Raw genomic sequence first — 16652 nt, forward strand, 5'->3', positions numbered from 1 at the left:
AATATTCTTCAGAAAATGTTTGTTCTGATATTGTGATAACTGTTTTGCAAAAGTGGGAGCCACCTTTATCAAATCTGAAATCTTATTATCATCATCTCATTTTGAAATTAATTTGCTTCCAAATAGTCTTATTTTAATCCAACATGACTTGGTATATGCAAATGTTTCAGCTGTATTTTTACTTACATGATGAATGACAGAACTCCAATAGCCCAAATATCAGTCTCAGGCCCGACACCCTGACCCTCTAGGATTTCCGGAGCTTTAGGAAGGACAATATAAACTGACAAAACAGACAGACATAGAGTATCGTTCATAAAGAGTTGTGCTGTTACCATGCCATTTTCACTCACATGCTGAATTTGTTTGTATTAGCAAAATTAATCAGAAAAAAGTGGATAAAAATGATAAGAAAGTGGACTTGGGTTCATTAGGCTATAGTAGCTAGCATCAGCTGAAGTGGATGAATTTAGTTATTTCCCTCAGGGCTGAGCCGTCCTCTCTTAAAGAATGTGTACCTTTGCTGCGGTCTGTTGAAAAGCCATGACAGTCAAAATTTTAGTACATTAGAGAAATCTACAGCTACGCAAGGTTCAAAATCAAACACAATGTCTATCCTACGAAATCAAACAAGATACCCATCATTACCTTTGCACTCTGACAGGCCCTGGATGTGCTCTATGATGAGAGGCTGACCGGGTGTGAAGAACTGAGCCGAGCCAAAGTCTACGATCTTCAGGTGGTTACCATCGTCCACCAGCATGTTGTCAGACTTCAGGTCCAGGTGGATGACTCGACGGCTGTGAAGGTAGTCAACTGCGCTCAGAATCTGAACCAGCAGCTCTGCGACCTGAGCCTCTGAATAGAGATCTCTGAGGGGGAAAAACGCAGACAGACATGCTAGTGAAGCTCAACTCCAGTATACCAGGGAGTGCCTCAAATGGCTACAGGTTCACAAACATCACTTTCTTGACATAGGTGTGAAACATGATTTTTTGCAATCAGCATTCAAGTTACCTATTAAAATCACCCCAAAAGTGTGTTTAAATGACATTAAACAGTCCATTTGATGAAATTAAATAATTCTCTGAAACAATAAAATATTTTTTTGCCTGTGGGCCCTTATTAAAGTGGCAGTCCTCATAGAAAATCTGTTGTTCATTTCATCTTTTTCACCTCTTTTCTCAGACTAAATGGACTTCTTATTTTGGAATCACGTAATGATGAGTTCTGCTGGATTATTTTTCCTGAAGACCCCTATGGAGAAACTAGAAGACTTAATATGAAGGCTTTCTTGTTACAAGTGGACATTTTGAGCTTATGATGGCACCAGACCAATGGACTGGGGTTCACCACAGTCATTAGAAAATCATCCTCATTATAACACAAACATCCTGATAAACTTTATGACAATATTGCCAGTTGATGTGTTAGGGGGACAGACCCACTCACATTACCATCTGGCAGTGTGGCAAAAAACATGCATATATGTTTTTTTCTTTCAAAACAGATGCAAACTATTGGATCCTTTGCTTGTGCATCTCCAGCCTTTCTTTACCTTCCAGCCAGACTGTAGAGCAGCTCTTTGCCAGGGCAGAGTTCCTCCACTAACACCAGGTAGCAGGAGGTGATGTAGGCAGTGTGCAGCTGGACCAGGTGGGTGTGATGAAGCTTTTTCAACAGCTGGTATTCCCTCAGCACCAACTGTCTCTGCTCTGCTTGGTAAGGGGTGATCTTGGCAGCAAACACTTGGCTGGTCTCAGCATCCCTACACAGGGTTACTACGCTGAAACGACCCCTGAGAGAGAAGACAACACAAGATGAGAGGAAGAAGAAGAAATGCTGAGTGGTAAATGACCCTGAGTGAAAGCAGGAGGCACAAGAATATCCTTCACTTAATGCATGCTGGAACTGGCTCCACTCCTCTGTGACCCTGAGTAAGCAGATACAGAAAATGGATGGATGATTGTTTACATGCTACTTAAGTGTTGTTCTGCCTTACTAAAAATTAAATGAGAATAATGTTTTTCAACATGAAAGGAGACAAAAATAAATATATTAAATATTAACACAAAATATTCAATTCAGTTTAGAAATATTAGAATCTGTGTCAGACTTGACAAACCTGAAAAGTTATACCAAAGGTTCAAAATGCAGCCTAAAACAAGGAAAATATTATCTGGTGCAAACCAACAGAAGTAAATACTACAGTAGATAAATAAAACATTCGCATTCTTGTTATGATGATTCTGGTGAAAAAATAAGCTGCTATCTTGCTCAAAAATTGCAGCTTCTAATTGAAAATTGCACCTGTTGATCTCAGAGAGGAAGTTGTAGTTCTTCTGTGTTGTCTGTTGTTCTGACCGAACGACCTTTGACCCCAGGGACTCAGTCTGGATGAGAGGAATGTGAGTCTCTGTACAACAGTAAAAAAAAAGGTGAAACACTATAACCCTCCATGCAGTGACTCCCTGCATCATTACTGTAAAATAATAATATATGAAAAATGAGTGGATGAAATCACACATGTGCCACAGTGTATTTAAGAGCATTTTTCTTGCCTTCAGGGTGAGTGGCCATGACAACAGGTGACGAAGTATCACTAAAAGGTCCTGCTCCTTTCTTGGTGACACAGCCCACCCTGAACACATAAGAAGCTCCTCTGGGTAAGTCCTTCACCACATAGCAGCTATCTGTCACCTCCTCTGACAGGACCGTCCACTCCCCACCTGAGGAGGAACACAACACTGTGAAATCTACACTTACTGCACATTTTAATGCTCATGTAGTAGATTCAAGCATCAGTCATATCAGTGATATTGTAATAGTTTGAGGCCAGTTCAAAGAAGAGGAAGGATACGGCCCTGGCTTGAGACTTATTGATCAAGACTTATATAGTATACGGAAACTATGTTTTGTCTTCAAATAAACTGTGTTACTAAAAGAACAACATTCATCACTGTGTGTTGCAGGCACTCTTGTTTTGTTTGTTTTTTTAACTCCAACTGTCCCACTACGGCACCTTAACTGACACACAGCTCCACTAAATCAAATGATGTAAAATGGTGACTGAAAGATTTCTTTTGTCACTTAAAATGCCCAGATGCCTGATGGGAAGTATTTTGATGTTTTAAGTGAGGAAAATAAATCTAAACTATAGTCGGTATTGAGTGAAATTAGGTCAAAAATGGCTGTGCATAAGCTTGGATTTAAAAAATGCAAAATCTGTAAATTATATTGTTATCATCATCATCATCATCATGAAACATTTAAACCATATGTGTAGATTACATTTTATATTTCTGTAATAAAGTATATGTATTATGTATTATATATTAACAGAAACAAAACATTTTAAGAAAAAAATGTAATTTCCCACCATCTGTACAGTATTGCACACAATAGGTGACAGGGTCACTAGACTGGACTGGCCTCCACACCAGCAGGACTCCACCTCCGTCTAACTGGAGTACATCAGGCTTGTTGGGACGGACTGGCACATCTGGAAATTGGGCCAAAAGTAGCTTAAATACGAAGAAGCAGTCTTACAGTATTACAAATAATACTGGCAGGATTTCAGGTCATTTTGGAGTGGAAATGCATAATCCACAGAATTAATCTGCTACCTTTTGTCTTTTTGAATGATGGTATTTTTAAAGAAGGCAAGAGTTTGCCACGCCTCCTTTCAGGTGGGGTGGGAGCTGATCCTTTTACTATTGGCCCTATTATAAAGGACAAACAACATAAAAAGGAAAACAAGCATTACATTTGATAAGATTAAATGTGCAATATAGAATATATACTAATTATTGTTCAGTATGTATGTAGTATTACAATACCACAACTGAGACTAAGGATAGATCCGGTAAGTAAAAATAAAGGAATAATGCTCTTATCCTGATATCTGCATTATATATATTTTTTTTTTTTATTGCTATGGATGCTAAATGAAAGAATTTCCTGTGTAATGATAATGATTGCAATATCTTACCTCCTTTACTCACATCCTCCTTACTGGAAGACCTTGAAAACAGCTTGGTCAGGCTGGAGGCTGAAGCTCTCATTTTCTTCCTCAGAGACATGGTGGGAGTATCTGGCTTCATTATCTCTCCTAGCGTAGGTCCTAACTCAGTGTTCTCCAGTTGTGCGTAGGAATGGCCAGTCCAGGACTGCCTGCGGAAGATCTTCAGCAGTCCCAGCTTGGGTGATTTTCCTGTAGGTAGCTGGACTTCAAGGGCAGGAGCAGATGCATGCCTCTGGAGGCCCTGGCCTTCCTTCTTGTCTTTGGCCCTGGGAGGCCTCTCTGGAGCCTGGAGAGACGAAAGGCTGGGACTAGGACTGGGTGTTAGTGATATATCCACGAAACCTCTGCTGTTTGCAGGTAAGTTGGGGTTGGAGCGTGTGCGGTTCCTCGGTGGTGCCTGGGGAAATGAGCTTCTGGGTTTAACTTCTTGGAATGAGGAGCGAGTTGATGGTGAAGTCAGAGGCGCCCCCTGATCGTCATACCCTTCACTCCCTCCTGATCTGTATCTTTCTCTCAGATGACCATGACTCAGCTCCTCATAAGAGCCAAGTCTACTTGAGGACTCTGAGCCACCATGCTCCTGAATAGACGACTCAGTCAGGGAACCCTGGGAGCCAGCAAAAGTGTCTCCTTCTGTCTGCTCCTGATCCAGCCTTAGGCTCCGTCTGTCTCCAGCAAAGAGGCTTAAGGGACCAGAAGTACCACCAAGTGTGCGAGTTCCTTGTATGGGTGCGACAGAGCCCCTTCTTCTTGCGGGTCGCCGAGGGACTGGAATGGCCAACAAGTTTTTCCCACCCACTTCATCATCTGTGAAATCTTCCTTCAGACTTTGAGTGCCTTCTTCATCACCTGGCTTTGTGTGCTTGGGTGAGCTGGGAGATCGTCGAGAATACTCATCAAGAGACCTGCTCCTCCTCTGAGGTGATATCATGGTGTGGGCGAGGCCGACTCCACTGTCAAAGGAACAGGACTTCTGTATTGTGGGCTGGATAGATGCCCGTCTCTGGCCACGGTTGGTCTCTGTCTCATCCTCCACGTATTCAATAAGAGGTTCATTTAGGCGTCCTGACAAGCTTCTCCGGAGTGGCTTGCGACCTCTTTCCTGCTTTTTGGCCTGGAATTTGTCCCGTAATGTCATGTGTCTGGCAGACATGGGGGAAAGCTGATGGGAGGTGCTATAGAAAGTGCTTCGGATGACGCTGCCCCGAGGGATTCGACCTCCATCACTCCCTGAACCCTCATCTCCGTCAGACAGATAGAGGGATGGACTACTGTCCTTGCTGAACCTACGCTCCCTCTGAGGTGTGTGTTGGTACGACACCTCTGATGATGCAACTGACTGCCTACTTATACTCCGCTCTAGTACACTCCTCCTTCCTAGCATCTCCCCATCCTCTTCCTCCCCTAATGTCACGTCGTCTTCCTCCTCTCCATCTAGGTTGAGTTTGGCAAAAGGCTCAGGGATCTGTGCTCTCTCCATCAGAGGGTCAATGTCCTCCTCTGTTTCTTCCTCCTCCTCAGTTTGGCTGCAGTGCTGGAAAAAGTCCCAAGAGTCAGCCTCATCATACTCAGACGATGAGCCACTGCTCACAGAGGTGCTGCTGTGTTCCTGGGGCTCACGGGGCAAAGTCACTGCAGTCTCTCTGAGAGGAGCATCCAGCAGCTCAGGGATGGGCCTCAATGTGAGCACTGAACCAACACAAGTCAAAGAACGCTGGGGAGATGGGAAAGATTCAGGTGAAGACAGGTTTAGATAATAGATTTTCTTTTAAGGCAATTACAGGATCCACTGTGAATTCAACAAGATAATCATATTAAACTCCTCAATCATCAGCATTACAAGAAACCAATTAGTGCCTTTTCCCTCAGAGATTGTGGTTTCAATGAAAGATGATGTGCCAGAGAGGTAACTCACCTGCCATTTCCTTTTTTGGATGAAGGCTTTCAAACTCTTTGTATTGATTTCATCAGTATCTTCGCCTGCATGTTCATCCTGAATGTAGTTACAATGATTTGTGGGTTTAATTTTGTTAATAGGTTGAATACAACAAAGCTTGAATAAAACAACAATGTGCTGTTTTTTGTCTCACCTGGAACCATTCGTGGCTCAAGCACTCAAAGGCAGATGGACGCTTCCTACAGTAGGTGGAGGAACATTGGGAGTGGTCAAACGTGTACTATGTTGCACCTTTTGCCACACCTAAGAGTGAGGTTAAGGTGTACTCAGCACTTTGAGAACACCTCTACATAACAGTAGCAATGTAAGAATTTCAACCACTGAAGATTAGAAAAACATTTTCAGCTAATCTTTCAACATTGAATCAGATGACTAGTACAGCCACCAAGAATCAGCAGCACAGTCTATGCAGCTTTATTCAGCTTTCAGCAACTTTTGGCCACATTATTTCATTTAGCCAGTTGGTTGAGCCCCTCTACAGTAGATCTTACTTTTGACTGAGTATTTCTTTAAATAATAAATCTAGAAAATGTTTTTTAGTGGAATCAGAATAGGCATTTAAATAACTGTAACTGATGCTCATCATGCTATGACATTTGCACAAACTTTGCAAGGAAACAACTGTGATGATTTTACAATTTGATGTGTGACTTGATGTTTGGATAAGTGGCAGTGTAAGGAATGCTGAAACAGGTTTCCTACTCTGGATCTGGTTGAAGGAGCATGTGGAGAAAGTCCTGGGCCTCGGGGCTCCTGTACATGACATCAGGGGCATCCCAGTTCAGTGTCCCTTCGCCTACCCTCAGCAGTGTAGCACGATCCGTCTCACCCACAAAAGGGCATCGGCACACCAGACTATCATGAGAAAGAATGGCATGCATAGCTAAAAGAGACTTGCATACAACCTTTTGATATAATGTATACTGAAATGTTTGAGGCCATTATCAAAAGTGCAGTGATACATACCATAGATAGGTTATAACACCCACAGACCTGACAAAGAGAATAGTAAATATTTCTGTTATGTCATCTCATTTTACTGAACAATTTACAATAGAATACAGTTTATAATTTTTAGGTTTAAATTCATTTCAAATTATAAGTATTCTTTATTATCTGCTTGTTGCACTAGATGGTCTACCTATGTACATACATACATACTTAAAGCATCAGCAAATTTGTCACAGAAAAACATTATTTTACAAAATAAATATAGAAAACTGATAATATATAAAACTTTTGGCACTGATTGTGATTTCCTGGGTGGTCACCTTATCTACCAGCTAGCCACATCGCTAGTTAAACTCACCAAATATCTGTGGCCACAGTAACTGGTTCTTGGTGAATAATCTCAGGTGCAACAAACTCTGGTGTACCAAACATGCTGTATTGGTGCCTGGATGTGTCTATTTCCTGGCAGAAGCCAAAGTCACATATCTTGATCTCATCTCTCGGTGGGTACACCATTAGGATATTCTCAGGCTGAAGGGAGTATAAATAGAAATGAAATTAGGAGTTGCATGTAAAATAGTGCCACTGACAATAATGCAATGTTGTTTGGACCCAAAATCTCACTTTAATGTCCAGATGCAAAATGTTCAAGCTGTGAATGTGACCAACTCCCTCAAGGATTTGCTGGATGTATGATTGAACCTGAAATGAAAATATAAGATATTTGTCAAGAGTCATACAACATATTTGCAAGAAAAAATGATTTTGTGGGGGAAAAATGTAATCTTTTACCTCTCTCTCTGAGACTGATCCTCTCAGTAAAAGATGATCCACAAGTCCATGAGAACAACAGCTAGAAATTGTGTTAAGGAACAAACTAACACACTGTGAGGAAAAAGTGGTGATTATATCATAACATTTAGCAGGAAGGATACATTTCTGTGATTAGCACCAGCGTGCGTCTGGTGCAAAAGAAATCCAGCAGACAGGCCACTCTGGGATGAGCCAGACGGGAGAGCAAGTCCCTCTCCTGGAAGGACCTGGTCCGAGTGCTGCTCCGCAGAGGCAGGAACTTGGCAGCAAAGACTTCACCTGTCCTTCTGTGGATTACACGCTTTACTACCCCAAATGTTCCCCTAAAACACAGAGAGAGATGAAGATGGTTATATCAAATCTGGGAGATCATGGGCAGCTTGGATTATGTCAATATGAAGCATGGCTTCACCTTCCAATTTCCTCATGGACATCATAGACAGAGAATAGCTTCCTTCTCTTCCCCAGTTCCACCTCTCTCTCCTGAGACTCCAGTGGACCTACAGAGAGACCATATAATTTGAAAAACTGCCTGTCTTCCTTACAACAACATAATTATGTAACATGCTTTACACCTAAGTTACACTGATCATTAATCTTAGTAAGGTTTTGCAGTTAGAACTTATTAATTCATCAATGTACTGATGAGTAGCAGTGCATGCTGTTGTCTCACCTTCCTCCACTGTGAGCTGAGCCTGGCATGAGGCACGCCCAGAGTCATTGTAGGAGAAGCAGGTGTATATGCCACTGTCTTCACCCTCGGGGCACACTATGGTCACTGAGCAGCGGGCACCATGCTGTACTATTTCCACATTCTCATTGGCTGTGAGTTCCTCTCCATCCTCCAATCACAGAAGAGAGAGTTATAATCAGGATAGCTGTACCAGTCCCTTTGGTTTACAAACTTTGGTCAAATATTTTACATTGTGACCATTTAAAAGGATGTGATGACCTTCTGCGTATTAAGTGGAGGTTTATTAATTCTCAGAGCAGGCAGTGTGGCTGAAATCTATTTAGTATTTTACAAGAAAAAATATAAACTAAAAAGAAATCAACAAATATATGAACAAAGAAATGTGGGTTTTTTTTTTGTGAATTTCATAGTATGAGTTTGTAAATTGTGTTTCCATATTGAAAGAGGGTTTTGCTCTCAACTGGCCTTTCCTTAGTTAATTATGAGTAAATGGAAATCATATTAGTAACTTTCATGGTAGGACTAAGAGTTTTCTATCCCCTATATCATGTTTCACCCCTATCCCAAAGTATCAGGTGACCAACTCCCTCGAGTGGGAACAGTGCTCTTACCTTGTACCACTGTGTTTTAGGGGTAGGCCTTCCTGTGATGATGGCAGTAAATGTAGCTGGTTGGCCAGGCTCTACACACAGGTCCTCAGTAGGTACCTGGATGGAGGGAGGCGCTGAACAGGAAATGAGAGCACTTAGTGATCATACAAAGTCTGATAATAATCACACTCTTATGTTAAAGAGACAAGAATACCATCGGTAATATCCTGCATTGGCTCTGCGATGTAGATCTCCTCTTCCTCTTCCTCTAGATAATACAGAGGCTGCTGTACAGCCCGATCCATGGATGTAGAAGCAGGAACAGTCTCTTCAGTGCTACACTCAGTTCTGGAGACAAAGATAAGATAAAAAGGAAAAGGTGGTTATTAAATACAACTGATCAAGTCAGTAAATAACATTTTTTTAAATATATATTCACAAAACAACTTCACTGATTCTAAAATTTACTTTTTGTACTTCTCAGTTTTAATGTCACAAATGTAGAAATTACTATTACTCTATATAATAGAGACTTTTATTAACCACTGTCAAAATTTGCCAGGTTGTTAGTGTAGTGCACTGACTTTAGAGGAAGGAAAGGAAGGTCAATACAACAATGTTGGTACTGAACTCACTGTTCACTGTATCCAGGAGGGAAGATCGTCTTAGCAACAGTGGTGGGGTTGAAGTCTGTTTGTAACCATTTCTTCACAAAGGCAGTGGACCAGCCCTCTGAGTCGGCATCTATGACAAACAAAATACCACTCAGCAGGAATTTAAAAGTTAGAGGCTTAAAATAAGTATATATTTAAAAATATATATCTTAAAGAATTATCACTTTGCCTTGACTGTTCTGTATGTATACTATATCATTGAAAAAGTACATTACCTTACAGACCAGGAGCAGTAATAATGCATTTCTTACCTCTGGACTTGAGGGTTTAACCCAACTAACCCACCACATCAACAGGACATGGGCACATGCCCACTCCTGCAGGGACCACCTGCCCAGCACATGACCATCTTGTATTTGTCGGAGTGAAGAGTTAGCTGGGCATGCGTTGGCAAGAGGAAAAAGTGGAATGTTGAGCGATTATTTGTTATCATGACAATGATGACTTACATGGAATGGTCCATGTGAGGAACTTCCTGCTTTAGGAATAGTAGAGGGAAGATGGAAAATCATGTAGGTTATAGACAATGGAAGGGCAAACATGGTGAACCGGTGTCCAAAAGCCAGAAATAATATATATGTGAGTGAGACAACTTTGTAGTGCATGTGAAGTAAATCATACTGTATTTCAAACTTACAATAAGTTTTCATCAGCAACAGTGAATTTGGTTGAATTCTATACTACTCTATCTTACTACTTCTATTGATTTCCGTTTGTGATAATAACAGTGGTAAATTAATAGATACTTGAACAGTTGGAAAATCACTTTATAATTTAGGACAATAATATCAGTGATTTCTATCTCTATATCTAAATCACAGCTGTTAGTTGTGGCACCTCAGTGGTTCGGCTGACTTTTGGATCCTAAAGTCAGTTTAATGAAGGAGGAAATGATCTAGTCTGTTTCAATCCATGCCTTCTGTGGAAAGTGGAAACATGATGAAAAACACAAAAACATTCCATACAATGAATGTATCAATGTCTTTTCATGGGTGAGGATGCTGGGAAGTACAGTATGGTGTCTATGTTGAACAGTAGCCACTAGATCCCACTGGGTTATGGCAACGGAAGGTTGTTTAGACATAGTTAGAGATAGTTATGGTTCAGTTTGAGGGTTGTTTCTCACATGACTGCCATGTGACCTTAACAACTCTTGAGGCTTGAATTACAAACAAACTCACATGCACTAACATGCTCACGCGGTCGGACCGGCTATCAGAACCAAGAACAGAGAAGCTCAGATAACAACACACTCAGAGGGAGTGTGACTTCATTCACTGCTCAGGTCGCCATTACTCCACTATATCTTTACATAGCAAATAGTTTTTTGCTGACATCAAGTGAGGCTCAATGTCATTTGCACCTTTAAACTTAGTTCAGAGATGAGTTCAGAATGGTGGATTGGTTAGTCACTGATATTTGCATTCAACAGAGACACAGACAGTGTGCAGTTATGAATTTTACTGTGTATTTCTCATCAAATGCTTACTTTTAAGTTGAATGAGTTAGACAATTACTCATCTCAAATTACAATATTAGTGATGGAAAAGTGAGAAATGGAAACAAAGTGTGTTTTATCTCATGCATACCACCATATAATGCAGTTAATAGTTGTGAGACCACATTCACTGTACTGTACAGCTCCTTTTTCTGTTTCATCTTTTTGGCATTCACTCCATGCCCAAATCCTTGGGGATCTAGTGACAACTGGTATGGTAGTTGACATGAGTGTGTGTGAAATGGGAAGAAGGAAAACATGAGTAAAGTCTCAAAATGGTATAAACTTGATAAAATGGATGAATGGTAGTGGTTGAAAGTGGAAGTTGATGCAAACTGTTGCAGCATGTTGTAAAGTGAAGACATGTCACATGATGTGATGCAAAAATGGGTGACGGGATAAGGAGTGAAGTGGACTGAGGTGAAACCCGGACCATGGCATGTGCTTACACCCTTCTCAAACAGAGCTGAACTAGTGAAAGTGTGGAGCATCCGCATGAAAACCCTTTCATGGGTTTCCATGCTCTGTGGAGGATATTTACCTTCAGCAGTTCTGGCTGTCATACCTTTAGGAGGTAAATCCTGTGGTTGGTCGTTCTCAATGTCAATCGGTGGTACATAAGCGGGGCACAGTCCTGCCTTGCACTTCACGCAGCCAAACTCATTCCAAAGCTAAACACAACAAAATATTTGATACACTGTATCATAAAAGAAGATCTCTGACTTTAATTAAGCCAATAATTATGATACACTGTAGATTATATAGATACGGGTATCATACCTCACACTCATACTGTCCAATATCTGCCTCTGTTGCACTGATGACCGTTAGAGACAAGATTCCACTCCGAGCGTCGTTCAGGACCGAATATTTTTGCTTGTCAGTCAGCTCTCTGCCATCTTTCAACCACCTGCCAAGCCAAAAGATGAGTGCGTTTGGCACATAAAATGACCAAAAAAAAATTACATTACAATTACTGTGTTGCCATACTGTACCTGATTCGTGGTAGAGGAGTGGTGAGGGTGGAACAAGTGAACTGGATATCCTCTCTCTCTATCAGACAAGCACTCTCCAGCCGACTCACAAATCTGGGGGGAGCTGGAGAGAAGAACAAATTCAGTAAAATGTCATTAATGCCCCTAGGAAAGTTTAGATAGACCAGTAAACAAGAAGTAGTGGAGTGGTGAACATGTTTGTAGTAGTATTATTGATAGCACATAGTGGTAGTATTTGTAGAAACAGTAATGGTAGTAGTAGAAGTATGAGTAGCAGTTGTAATTGTAATAATACTACTAGTAGAAAAAATATGAGTGATAGTGTGAAATTTCATTCATCTTACTCAACTCAACTCCACTTAACAAGCTTTTTCTGGAGCTTTCAACTGCATCTCATGGTATTCCTCAGCAAAAATGGTAGTAGATTGTACTCAAACCACACAATGAAGCATCAATTTGTATGGCTGCATGAATGCAAACCATGGTGCCGCTAAAAAGCAGCATACATGCTCAGCAAATGGTAGAGTAACAGTAGCTGCAGAAGTAGTAGTACTAGCATCAGCAGTGGTAGTAGCAAATTTGTTATAGAAGCAGTATTGGTGGTAGCATAGCAGCAGTAATTTAGTAGTAGTCGTAATATGAAGAAGTACTAGTAGTATATTATGGGATCCCATAGCTGTCATGTGTCGGTGTAGTTACAAAGAAACACCTCCGGAGTAACACACCAGTTTGTGCACAGGTACATCCACAGACTCACCTTGCACCACAACCTTAGCCAGAGTGCCAGTACTGCCCATGCTGCTGGTAGCATAGCACGCGTACTGTCCAGAGTCTTCTGCAGTAAGGCTGTCCAGGATAAGGCAGCAGGTACCTGTCCGGTCTGCTGTAATGATGTGACGGGGGTCATCCTCCAAAGGAAGGCCATCTAAGGAGTATACATTAGATTCTTACTGTGAAACATTATTATTATTATTATTATTATTATTATTATTATTATTATTATTAATCTGATAAGAATTATTTTCATTTACTCCCAGACAACACGCACAACAACACACCTTCACTTTCAGGCCATAAGCTGCACAGAACCTACTGACTCAACAACCCGTTTATTTATCTATGTGTGTTTGTTCTCTTTTGTTTCCTCTAATACTTCTTTATTTATTTATTCATTTATTTTTAATTTACTTATTTTATCTGACTGGTTTGTGTTATTCATTTTCTAAAACCAAAAGATAGCTCTGCATGATGGGACCATCTCACACCACGCCCAGGGTGCTTGGGGAGGGAGGGGCTTAGAGGGCCTGACTGGTTTGGCACAACTTGTTTAAGCCCCACTCAAATAGAAAGTTGCTCCTCAGACCAAAATGAACGGACCCCTCCCATAGTATTTTAAGCCAAAATTTTATTTTTTTATTTTTTATTATTCTGTTCATGCTGTTGTTTTGTTTCAGTTATTGTATGGTTCTGTTGCTACTCCCATTTGTACTGTCTCATGTCATATGTGTAAGGTTGTTTTTTTTTGTTAATCACTCATCCTGCACACAAAAAAAGATTATTACATTTGTGTTGGTGCTACAAAGGAGTGTGAGTGTACATGTTCAAGAAAACTTACTCTGATAAATTAAGATGAATTGGTAGCAGTAGAGAAAAGAACAAAAAATATCCAAAATATGTAAATACATATTTAAAAAACCCTTTTCTGACCTTTGAGCCAGCTGACTTCTGGTTTGGGCGATCCTGTGACCTTGCAGCTCAGTTTGATTGTCTGTCCTATCTTTGTTGTGCAATCAGACAGCTGTGATTCAAACACTGGCGGGCCTGTTAATCAACACAAAAACAAATACAGAAATCACACACCAAACATTTGGTGAAAATGTTTGACACATCACAAATTAAAAAATATTTCACCCCTCAACAATCATGAGAATACAGGACAAGACCAGTGGGTTCAAAATGTCAGAAGTCAAGGTAATCCTCTATCAGCTATTGTAATTTGAACAATACTGACTGGAAATAGGAAGAGAAAGATTTAATAATCATATAATAATTGTCAAACTTTCACACTTACTGTTAGTAGGCAGGCTAGAACGTTGCTGTAGCTCCTTCAGATCTTTGAGCCAGGAGAGTTTAACCAGTGTGGAGCGGCCCTGCAGTGTATACCTCCGCATTGAGCCCCTGTGCTCATGCCACAACCCCCAAGACTTTTCATCTCCACCCAAACTCTCCTTTATTTCCACATCATTCAGCTGGGTAGATCGCAAAAGAAAGAATGACAAAGACGGGAGATTGGGAATGTGAGGTCAAAAGGTGGAAAAAGCTGTGAGAGTACACAGATGTACAGTAATTGTCATCATGTGTGTCTTTTTAGTAATGGTTCACACTGGAAAGTAGAATAAGTCAGAAAAGTTAGATGTTACCTTCATTTTATTCTTGAAGGTGTAGGTATCACAGTTCATGCCGGTGTCTTTTTTCAGCTTACAAAGTACAATACATTCCTTGAAGAGAAAGACTTGTCTCTGATGCCCTCTAGAGGTTGTTTTCATTTCAGGAGATTCTTCCCACACTGTGAAGACTCCCTGGAAGGAAAACAGCAAGCAAGAACCATATTTTTATCATGTCAGGTGTCATGACTGAGGCTGATAATTCTTGAAATAATTTTTGTATTTTTAGATATATAAGTGTTAGGTAATATTGTGGAACAAAGTTATGAACTTGGTAATAGAAAAGAGGGCCTTATATGATATGAAAACATCTGTACTGACCTGTCGCACAGGCTCGCCCAGGGCAATGAGAGGTGCTGGGTAGTTCTCAATGAGGGAGACCTGGTGCAGGTTGTCAGACCTCCAGGGTAGACAGGACACCAGAGAGAAGGCATCCTCCAACAGACAACAGCTCTGGCCACTCTTTGCTTTGTTCTTGATGAACTCCTGCCAATAAAATTTCCATTTACAGTCCAGGCATTCAGCTGACACTCTCTCAAGAAAGAACTTCAATGTGTGCAACAGCAAAATAAGCGTAAATGCTTAGAGTTAAGTTGAGACAAATATCTGATATGCAAATATTGAGAGGGTTGCAAGGAAATACTTCTTAATGTATGAATAATACATCTTTAGGCAATACTAATATCATGATGACGTTAAAGAGGTTTCACACACATATTTGTACTGACTTTCAGTAAAGCCTGGTAGGTCTGAATCCTCTCTACTGGTCTCTGAAGGAAGGTAATGACGTCCATGACAGGAGCCTCAGGCTTATCAGATTCTGTTAACTCCTGAAATGTAATGAGCAACATATTAAAGAAATTACATTAGATCAGTGTCATAATGTTGCTATTCAGCACCTTAGTTTCCACAATCTGAGTGTTAATATTTATTTTAAATCCTAGTGGGACATACTTTGAAATACTGTTGGATAGCCTTGTCAGCGATGCAGGCCTCTGCTTGTGCTTGTCCCACCATGTAGTGAAGATACTTTTCAAAGTCTTCAGCGCGCTTGATGAGATGCATAGCAATATCATCATCTGTGGCACAATCTTTCAGTTTGGGAAGAATGGACCTGAGACAGCATAAAATAATACTAAGTTCAAAAGAAGATTAGACAGACAGCTACTGTACATTCATTGTTGTTCTTCTTAAAATTATAGTAAAGAGGAAAGAAAGGTGAATACACTGTAGGAAAAAAACATCTATGGATTGAGTATAGACATACAATTAATTTCTGACTGAATGATGATTTTTTGGTAACAGAGTTTGATAATACAACATGCAAATAAATAATGAATAATTAACATATTCAAAAGAGCATATATTAATTATGAACAATACAGTACAAGTACAATACACGTGAATGTGTGTATTACCGCTCATGTAGAGAAACAATGTCCTTGACATTCCTGAAGATGATCTCTTTCTGGTTGAGGATGTTAATGGGGACATGGCGACTAGAGTCCAAATAATTTAGCTGGTGAGAGGTGAACACCTTCATCTCCTTCACAAACTCCTCCTCTCCATCAATCAGGCCTTGGATCAGTTGGCTGAAGAAAGCATTATTTGTTTTATTGTGAGATTTGTCAAATAAATGTATCTATTCACAAGAATGTTAATCCAATTGTGTCTGACAGCAAAACCAAGTAGCCCAGTGCTCTGTTACATTCTTTCCAGTTTATTTAACTTCAGTATATATATCAGTATATAATGGTAGAATGACTGACCTCAGCGTTCTCCTGTACTCTTCTCCGGTGGATCCAATTCCATCAAGATCCTCTTGAGGTGCTCTCAATTGTGGGAAGGTCTCCTGTTTAAAACAGCAATTATTACTAAAAGATTATTTTTCATTACCTGGTTAATCTTTGAGTTGAATTTGATGTTTCTATTGGCAGTATTACACCGCAAATTAACATGATTATTGTTTCAGAATATGGCATATTTGCTCAATACTGGAATTGACATCTGAA

The 16652-nt window shown here is 40.3% G+C and overlaps 1 protein-coding gene across 1 annotated transcript in view; it reads right to left on the reverse strand.

Annotated features, from left to right (window-relative positions):
- obscna (obscurin, cytoskeletal calmodulin and titin-interacting RhoGEF a) overlaps nucleotides 1-16652 on the reverse strand; it is a 43101-nt gene that overhangs the window by 1399 nt on the left and 25050 nt on the right. Inside the window, exons 47-80 of the mRNA XM_042416951.1 lie at nucleotides 16410-16492; nucleotides 16059-16232; nucleotides 15595-15754; nucleotides 15369-15470; nucleotides 14962-15126; nucleotides 14617-14775; nucleotides 14268-14445; nucleotides 13904-14017; nucleotides 12954-13121; nucleotides 12197-12299; nucleotides 11982-12111; nucleotides 11234-11872; nucleotides 9665-9828; nucleotides 9244-9377; nucleotides 9051-9163; nucleotides 8419-8587; nucleotides 8158-8245; nucleotides 7868-8068; nucleotides 7725-7785; nucleotides 7557-7634; nucleotides 7291-7463; nucleotides 6948-6974; nucleotides 6684-6836; nucleotides 6115-6160; nucleotides 5940-6017; nucleotides 3992-5738; nucleotides 3627-3722; nucleotides 3380-3502; nucleotides 2562-2729; nucleotides 2311-2416; nucleotides 1559-1798; nucleotides 649-872; nucleotides 519-530; nucleotides 187-283 (exon numbers count right to left, since the gene is read on the reverse strand). Of these exons, the coding sequence (XP_042272885.1) occupies nucleotides 187-283; nucleotides 519-530; nucleotides 649-872; nucleotides 1559-1798; nucleotides 2311-2416; nucleotides 2562-2729; nucleotides 3380-3502; nucleotides 3627-3722; nucleotides 3992-5738; nucleotides 5940-6017; nucleotides 6115-6160; nucleotides 6684-6836; nucleotides 6948-6974; nucleotides 7291-7463; nucleotides 7557-7634; nucleotides 7725-7785; nucleotides 7868-8068; nucleotides 8158-8245; nucleotides 8419-8587; nucleotides 9051-9163; nucleotides 9244-9377; nucleotides 9665-9828; nucleotides 11234-11872; nucleotides 11982-12111; nucleotides 12197-12299; nucleotides 12954-13121; nucleotides 13904-14017; nucleotides 14268-14445; nucleotides 14617-14775; nucleotides 14962-15126; nucleotides 15369-15470; nucleotides 15595-15754; nucleotides 16059-16232; nucleotides 16410-16492 (6473 nt within the window). The remainder of the gene's footprint in view (nucleotides 1-186; nucleotides 284-518; nucleotides 531-648; nucleotides 873-1558; nucleotides 1799-2310; nucleotides 2417-2561; nucleotides 2730-3379; nucleotides 3503-3626; nucleotides 3723-3991; nucleotides 5739-5939; nucleotides 6018-6114; nucleotides 6161-6683; nucleotides 6837-6947; nucleotides 6975-7290; nucleotides 7464-7556; nucleotides 7635-7724; nucleotides 7786-7867; nucleotides 8069-8157; nucleotides 8246-8418; nucleotides 8588-9050; nucleotides 9164-9243; nucleotides 9378-9664; nucleotides 9829-11233; nucleotides 11873-11981; nucleotides 12112-12196; nucleotides 12300-12953; nucleotides 13122-13903; nucleotides 14018-14267; nucleotides 14446-14616; nucleotides 14776-14961; nucleotides 15127-15368; nucleotides 15471-15594; nucleotides 15755-16058; nucleotides 16233-16409; nucleotides 16493-16652) is intronic.

The sequence above is a fragment of the Thunnus maccoyii genome, chromosome 7 (assembly GCF_910596095.1).
Source record: "Thunnus maccoyii chromosome 7, fThuMac1.1, whole genome shotgun sequence".
Lineage (NCBI taxonomy): Eukaryota > Metazoa > Chordata > Actinopteri > Scombriformes > Scombridae > Thunnus > Thunnus maccoyii.